Consider the following 8,746-nt stretch of genomic DNA (forward strand, 5'->3'; position numbering starts at 1 on the left):
CTCTTAACTAAGGGCAGGATATCCAAAATCACAAAATCTCAACAGTAATATAAGTAAAATCAGGTGCTCAACACAATCTATGCTAACACACAAGTCAGAGTCGCCTAATGCGACCTGTACGATTGAACTGATGCTCATTAATCTATGTTAGCACACAAGTCAGAGTTGCCAAATGCAACCTATACGACAGGACTGGTTGTAATCATAATATACGCTCTAGTGCTATAATCACGTGAAGACTGGCGCTATTTGTGGTCACCTACAAGTCGGAGTGGCCAAATACAACACGTACGACATGACTGGCACTTACTTGGATCCAAGGCGAGCATGTAGTAAGGAGGTCAACATATACGTGAAAGGCCTTGGCCCTGAGCGAGCACTAACACCAGGGTGCAGCAATGATGAGCAGACTACATAAATATAAGCATGCCATAACAATTCAATAATTTTAGTCAACATAATAAACTTACCTGCGCATCCCGTAGGATTTAGCATATTTCATAAATTCCGTCATTTCACTAATTCTTATAAACTTTAGTCTAATCCAGGCATATGTAAGAAATTCTTTTTCAAATGCATAAATGGAAACTATCAATCATTTATATACATATATATATATATATATATTTACAACTCCCTAGCACGAATATCGAGACATCACAAATGATCGTCACCTAGAACAATTATCAAATCACATCTCAGAATTCTTATCGATAAAACACATAACTTACATAAAACACATCCCCAAAGACGTTCTAGAATGATTTGTAACCCATTGACCAAAAGTCAACTGTCAGTTAAAGGTCAACAGTAGGGTCCACAACCCTACGTAACTCGATCCGGAAGATTCGCACCTCAAATTTCCAATTCGTAACTTACCAAGAGTTTCAATAAGCTTTTAGAACAACATCCTAAAGTTTCGGAACGATCCAATGGTCAGATCCCCGCCAATCACCAAAATTAAGTGACGGCCGACGTTTAGGTTTACAAACTTAGAAAACCCATCCAGGAAGATCCGTACAATAGATTCCTGACCCATCAGTTCCTAATATCCTTAAATATTACGTATTATAACGTATTAAAGTTTGGTGACGATCCAATGGTCGGATTGTCGAATCATAAAATGGTCAAGTGTTGTAGTATTCCATTTTAGGTTCAAACTAACGAACTATAACAAACAGTGATCAAATTGAAATCAGAACATCGAGTTTAACTTAACAAGGTAGCATCGGCTCACTGCCCACAAGCCGCCGCACGTGGCGGTCGGCCGCCTCGACTTGTCGAAAAATCGAACAACTCCAAAAATTCCCAAATTTTACAAGAATGAAGATCTCAATGAGTGGAGCAATTTTTATACTGTGGACAAGTCCAATTTGGTCCGAAAAAGCCTCAATTCGCCACGAACTCGCTGGAAACCTTAGAAAATAGTGGTTGTAGATTCGTTGTATCCGATGCTCTGACGTACCAACCAAGGCTTGAGACTTGTTCCTAGGTTCACAAGGAGTGGAACCATGGTGGTGGTCAACGATGGTGACTGCAGAAACGGCAAAAAACCGCCGTGGGTGCCCTCGGACTCATCGAAGAAGACGGCATGAGTTTGTCGTGAAATCTCCACTAACTACCGTCAAGTTTATGTGGAATTTGAAGAGGGAATGTCATTGAGTCGAACGGTGGTGGTGTGAGACTCCAACTCGTCGGAAAACCAACGAAAATGGCGACGGAAGAAGCCGCCAGAAACCGGGTCAAAGGGATCCAGCCCTGGCTGGCTATTCTCCCCCTTATCTCCTTTCCTTCCTTGTTTTTTTCCTTCCATTGGTCATCTCCTCACCTCCTTCTTCTAGTTGGTCCATCATCCTCTTTTCGCTCCCTGTTCTCCTTTCCTGAATAGGCAATTCCTTCCCCCATCTCTATTTTCTTCCTCCTCTCATTCGTCTCTCTCTCCCTTCCTCTTCTCTCAACTAATTTTAAAATAGTAATATAATAACAAAATAAATGTTAAAATAATAATATAATAATTATGAGAAATATATACAATAATAATTAGTAATTTTACAAAAGTACTTTTCGGATTTGTAGTTCTGTAAAACCTCTGTCATAACCCTGGCTTCGATTTCTCTTGCGCCTACGCATTCGTACTGTCGAGTACTTCGAGAATACGGTAAAGTGATAGCCCATACACATAACGAATGACAGTCAACGAAAGTCATCGATCTCGCCTCTAGTGGCATTTTCGTAAATTCACTCTTTTGAAATTTATAAAATTGTAAAATTAGGGACAGGTCGTCACATAATTAATATATTAAAATCAAGAAGAAAAACAAGAAATCAAACATCAAAATATAATTAATAAATGAGGTAATTAGGGACTAAAATATACTTCAATCTAACACAAGTTTATAGTCTCGAAGGTAGTTCTTCAAGGATTATAATGACATTTTCTAATATTTAATATTGTGTGGTTGTGTAAATTATAAGTAGAGATTATGAGTAATGCTATATAGACCAATTTTTTAAATCAAATTTGTAAACTAAATGATGTGGTTGTAGATGATTGAATTATTAATTAAGTATCGATTAACGTACTTGTTTCTTATTGGTGACACATCATATAACAAACATTCAAGATCTAGATAATCTTTCTTATTAGATTTTGTACTACTTAGAGATTAAGTTATTACCTCCCTACTATAATTGTGATTAGAGACATTAGACATAAGGAGTATCATACACAAAAAATTCCTCAAACTTTTCTCTCATTCCATGCCGCACCTCCCTTCTTCTCTCTAAATTTTAGTCTACAAAAAGAGTTTTACTTTTTATTTTATTTTTAACACTTAGGTTAAATAATTCAAACGAAAATCTAAGTGACGGTCATAATTAAATTACGTGAAGATTTGTGTGCACCGAAAATCTAAGTGAAACTGCTGTGCTGCGTGCTCTTAGGACCTAAGGTATAAACTTCCCACGTAGAGCCACACCCTTGAAATCTTGTCATGCTGATCTCAAGGAAGATTCAACGGACCATACTCTATTAGCAAAGCACGAAACACATAACTTGCAACTCAGTTTTAAAGAGTTGCGGTTTGCGCACATGTCTAGTTTGGAATTTTAGCACATTTGTTTTCGAATAACGAATAATACTTTTTTAATTATTCATTTTTCAATACATTGTATGTTTATGATTTTTTAATAACAACAGCGTAGATAAAATTATTAAACATAAAGAAAGAGACAATTAGAAAAGTTAACCACTCGTTTGCTTGTTTTTAAAATGACTTAAAATGTTTTTATAGAAAATTTTTGTGGTTATAAAAAACACTTGAAGCACTTTGCATTTTTAAATATAAATAACGAGAGGTACTTCAAGTGTATTTTAAAGATTTATTTATATTTTATTAAGAAATGTATTTTGAAGATTATTTTTTTTATCAAAAAATAATTTCAGTTATTTTAAAAATACATTTAAATTAACCTGATATGAGAATGCATGGCCGAATCATTGCTTATATTTATGGGGTTTGGAATAGTTTCAAACTTTGAAAACAGTTATGAACAGATTCGAAAATCATGGAAAATTTGTTGCCTATTTTTTTGTGATTATAGAATATCCACCTGTGAACTTTTTAAAATCTATTCACAAAAAGTTTACACAATCTAGTGTGCACAATCTCTAGATTGATAAATATTAATTTTAATTCAAGTTATCCTTTTTTATTTGAACTCTCAAAATGTGCGCTTTAAAGCATCATTTTTGTCAGTACATATATGATTTTGAAATGAGACATTATTTATATTTTTGGATAAGTTCAGTGACAAAATAGGTATACGAGAAAGTAGTACTAAATATAGACTCGTTTGATTTTTGTGCTCCTTCTTCTGAGCCTCTGACTAGTTTTTGCTGCAGTTGGACTGAAAGAATTGGTGAGTATTTTTGCATCCACGTTATTTATTCACTCTGTTGATTCCGTTCTTGCAGAAAAAAAATATTCTAAGCTTTGAATATTTAGGGTTTTCACAAAGATTTTATAGTAAAAATAATGTTTTTGTTGTTTTGATAAAGACAAATGTGTTTTGCTTATCGGTTTATCAAATAAATCAACTTTTTTTTTTTTTTTAAATCCCCTCTTAATTATCATGATAACTTCTAGTTTTGTTTTCGATTATTTTTAACTGGGTTTTTGAGTTGGAAAAGAATTCAACTTCTGAGACTTTTTATGTTTAAAAGTTGCACCATGTCATTTTACTGTCAAGAATATTGTTGGTTGGCGTAATGTAATTTTTTCCAAAAAAGGGAAATGATTTTTGGTTCCAATAGTTTCTGTGCTTGAAGACGCACTATATATGCTGTGCAAGTGCAATCTTTTCTGAAAGGTAAGTTGAATTTTTCCAAATATTCTCTTTGTTTATGGTTTTGGTTGTTCCCTGGGATTAAATATGGAAATTACAATATTTAAGCATGTTATTTTTATTTAAATCATATTTATGCAGATTTGGAGAAATGTCCATTTCTGGCTCTGCTCTGTTCTCATAATCTTTACAGCTTTTCTATTGTTGTATTGGATTATATTTTATTTTAATTTATTATATTTTCCTTTTATGGATGCAAAGAAAAAGGAGGAAAAATCGACAGAAGAGAAAGAAACCTCAAAATCTTTGGTTCACTGAATCTTTGACATAGTGCTGTTAGATTTTTAGTATTTCTTCACAAATATTAGGGTTTAGATTCTGTATTTTAGTCATATTTCTGTCCGTACATCACTGGTATATTGAGAGCATTGATTTTCTTTTATTCGCCCCATTGAAGGGTAATGTTCTATATATCACATATTTTCTCTTGGTTTATGCTTTTATTTTCTTGGTTATGAATTTCCGGTGTTTTTGGGCATTTTTTCAGAGAGTTGAACTTTGCAATATGTATATTCTTTGGCAGTGAATAGATTGATGATGGATTTTTCTGTGTCCACAACCGCTGTTTACAATAGAATCCAGAAACTAGAACCCGAAAATGCCACGAAGATTATTGGCTTTCTTCTTTTACAAGACCATGGCGAGCAGGACATGGCTCGGTTGGCTATGGCTCCGGAACACTTGATTCACCAAGTGATACTGACAGCCAAGGCTGAACTTCAGCAGTTGGCTACCAAATCAGTGTCATCCCCACTTTCACCTTCCTTGAACCGGACAACAGGTGCTTTCACACCATATTCGCCTATTTCGTCTAGGCATTTCTCATCTCCGGCAGCCGTTCAAGTCCCAACTTCATTTTGGGATCGGCAACTAATTGATAGGCACAGCCCGGATTTTATGCCATTGGGTTGCCCTGACTCTATTGCTGTGCTGCAAAACCAGGCTCAGTTTTTGAGTTTGGAGGATCAAATGGAATCAGTTAATTCTGGGATTTCAGGATTCTCTAACGATTACTTTTACAGGGATGCTGAAATGTGCAGCTTAAGTGCTAGAAATGGTAGAAGGATTTCAAGCCTCGGTGATTTTCCAGTTAAGATATGTCACTATTTCAATAAGGGCTTTTGTAAGCATGGAAGTAGCTGTAGGTATTACCATGGACAAGTGATTTCTGATAGCTTCTATGGAAATGATGGCCTTAATGATGATCATGTTTTGTCACCGGGGTCTCGTGAGAAGTTGGAGTGGGAAATCACTGAGCTTCTTCGATCAAGAAGAGGGATTCCTATTTCAATTGCTTCTCTGCCAATGATGTATTATGAGAGATATGGAAAATCTCTTCAGGCAGAAGGCTACCTAACTGAAAGCCAGAGACATGGCAAGGCTGGTTACAGTTTGACAAGGCTTCTCGCTCGACTTGGAAACAGTATTCGGCTGATTGACAGGTGCAAAATTTGGCCCCTTTTCAGTGTTTTGTGATTGATTGACTGATAGTCTTTCAGATATTGGTACATAACCAGTGCCTTTGTGTTACTTACAGGCCTCATGGGCAGCATGCTGTAATTTTGTCGGAAGACTCTGCAAAATACATGGAAAATCAGAATGAGAAAGGTGGTCCTGGTCCTATTGTTAGTGGTTCGCGACAAATTTATCTAACGTTTCCATCCGAGAGCACTTTCAGTGAAGATGAAGTCTCAAACTACTTCAAGTTAGTCTAATTTTCGGATTTCTCTTTGAAACAAGGATTTCAAGCTTCTTTAGGTATATATTTTCAGGGTTTAATAGTTTTCTCATTTTGCTGGTTTTCCTTGCAGCACTTTTGGTCCTGTTGAAGATGTAAGAATTCCATGCCAACAGAAAAGGATGTTCGGGTTTGTAACCTTTGTCCATGCCGATACTGTGAAAACAATTTTGGCAAAGGGAAATCCGCATTATGTTTGTGGGGCTCGTGTTCTCGTGAAGCCTTATAGGGAAAAATCAAAGCTTGTTGATAGGTAAATTTTCCTATTGTTATGTTTAGATTTGTATATCCTAAGTCAAACTTCTCAAAGTAATCAGTGGAAACTGTAATATGAAAACCTCCATGAGATTTTGTATAACCGAAATTGTGATAAGATTTTTCACTCCATATATATCCAACAGTTCGTAGAATTCTTCAATACAGTTGGTAAAGCTGTCTTTAATTCTCTACTTGTGAAATAGCTTGCATTATTGCAAATACTTTTCTTGCCTCTAAGATCTTAGCTTCAGTTAAAAGGATGCTGGAAGGCCTTTTTTTCTCTTCCGTGTTAATGACCCTCTTTTTCAATTTCACATGTCTTTGCTTTGTGCAGAAAGTACCAAGAGAGAATGGAACCTACAGCATATTATTCTCCACACTATACGGACATGGAATCCGAGTTCTATTCGAGTGAGTAGTACCTGAAATTTCTCAAATCGTCAAAACAATATAGGTTTATGCTTATACCGACCTTACATATGGTGACAATAAATTCTTTTAGATTTTTTTGCGATATTTGGTTATTTGCTTTTATTTTATTTAATTCTTTTATCAAATTAATTGCGTATTTTGTTCAATTGGTGACGGAGTACTTATTTTTGCTAATGCACAAATTGTTTTAGTGTCAAGAAGCAGTGATAACTCTAGATTGTTAAGGAAGAAGCTTTTGGAGGAACAAGAATATGCACTTGAAATTGAGAGGAGGCTGGCAGAGCTGCGTTTTGTGCAAAAGCCTGTGGCCAGTCAGCCGCAATCCAGTTACTTCATGGATGGGCTAAAAGTATCAGAAGGTTTGTAATTCATTTCAAGTCTTTAAGTTGTCTGCAAGCCATTTTTCTTCTTTTACCATTTTAATTTAGTACTCCATGTTTTTCTTTCTTCTTGGTATATTTCTTATTGTTGTAGTGCATGCAGATAATTTCAACTTCCCGTCTGCAGAATGTTTCAATAATCTGTTGTATGCTCTAAACAGTGGGTCTACAAGTGATGATAAACCCAAGCATACAGATACCAATTACACTGACCATGATAGGTATATCATGTTTGATGAGTTAATTTTCTTCTTCCGATGGAAGGTTTTAAATCTTCGCATTGTTCTATTTATCGTCTGTCAATGATTGTTCGTGTTTGTATTGGTTTTCTGACAAGGGGGTGTCGTTGCTTCATTTTCCCTTTCATTTTTGTGGCAGTCAAGGACTTAATCTCCCGGATAGCCCGTTTGCAACCCGATAGCTAGTGGCATTTGAACACTCATATAGTTTCAGCAACGCGAAGATTATAGAGTTAGGTAACGGTTCAAATGCGACATTTTTGTTTGACAACATAACCTTCTTTCGTTTTCTTTGGCTTCATCAACTTTTTGGCAAAGTTTCCTGCAAGTACATACTGCCTACAGAAGAAACATTAGATGACATTCCTCCCTATCACACACGGGTTGACGGACATAGTAAGGAAGAATTCCTCGATACGTAGAAGTATATGCAAGAAAGATTTACAGTTTCTTAGTGTTAAGTCACAGAAATAAGGCATGAAACTGATATTTGTAAGTGTCTGATGTAATATTTTAGTCTTTTAGTTGAACAAAGGATCTTCGAATATTTCACGGTTTCAGGAGGTTTTATATTTGTTAAAATCTGTGTCACATTGAGCAAAAATGAAATTACCTTGAACTATATGTCAGCTAGAAAATATACCAATTGTATAATTTCAATCAAAGTGGGTAGTTATATTTATTAATTAATTATTTTATTGCTGCTGAAATGTTTTATTTTTATTATTTTTTATGCTCTCGTTGAACTTGAAGCTCCTCATTTATAATTGCTGCATAGAACAAAACAAAGAGTGGAAGTGTGCTTTTAATTTCAATTAATTTCCATGAATTCAAGGTTTGCATATATTTTTCATTTTTCTGTATTTTAGGCGAAGATTGCATTGTCCTTTAACAAATTGTACTTTTACTTGAATGTGTTAATTGGGAAGATGAAACTGCAGTATCTTACCACATGACATTGCTTGGTTTGGAGAGAGCGCGGTCTTTGAGACTTCCACACCTTGGGATCATCAACACTTTTTTTCAAGATAAATGTTCTTCTAATGTCGAGGAACATGGTGTATTGGTTTATGTATTTTTGTCTAATTAGAGTTTTATCTCAAAATTCAAAATTTGTGGAATATTGTTTTTTGAATTTGTCACAACGCAAAGTAATAATTCTTTTAATATATATGTGATCATAATTTTCTTGTTATTTGTGATTACTGTGTGTTTTATAATACATGATAAAAAAAATCTCTGTTGATGTGTTTTATGGTTTCGACAGAGTTACACAGCCAATGGAAGGATCA

The 8,746-nt window shown here is 35.1% G+C and overlaps 1 protein-coding gene across 1 annotated transcript; it reads left to right on the forward strand.

Annotated features, from left to right (window-relative positions):
• Positions 1-4,941: 4,941 nt before the first annotated feature.
• Positions 4,942-7,640, forward strand: LOC137714812 (zinc finger CCCH domain-containing protein 18-like). The gene is made up of 7 exons (XM_068453945.1): positions 4,942-5,849; positions 5,945-6,112; positions 6,219-6,398; positions 6,738-6,814; positions 7,027-7,194; positions 7,319-7,436; positions 7,553-7,640. The coding sequence occupies exons 1-7, from the start codon at positions 4,942-4,944 to the stop codon at positions 7,638-7,640; spliced, it is 1,707 nt and encodes a 568-aa protein (XP_068310046.1).
• The last annotated feature ends 1,106 nt before the right edge of the window (positions 7,641-8,746 follow it).

The sequence above is a fragment of the Pyrus communis genome, chromosome 14 (genome assembly GCF_963583255.1).
Source record: "Pyrus communis chromosome 14, drPyrComm1.1, whole genome shotgun sequence".
NCBI classification, from domain to species: Eukaryota; Viridiplantae; Streptophyta; class Magnoliopsida; order Rosales; family Rosaceae; genus Pyrus; species Pyrus communis.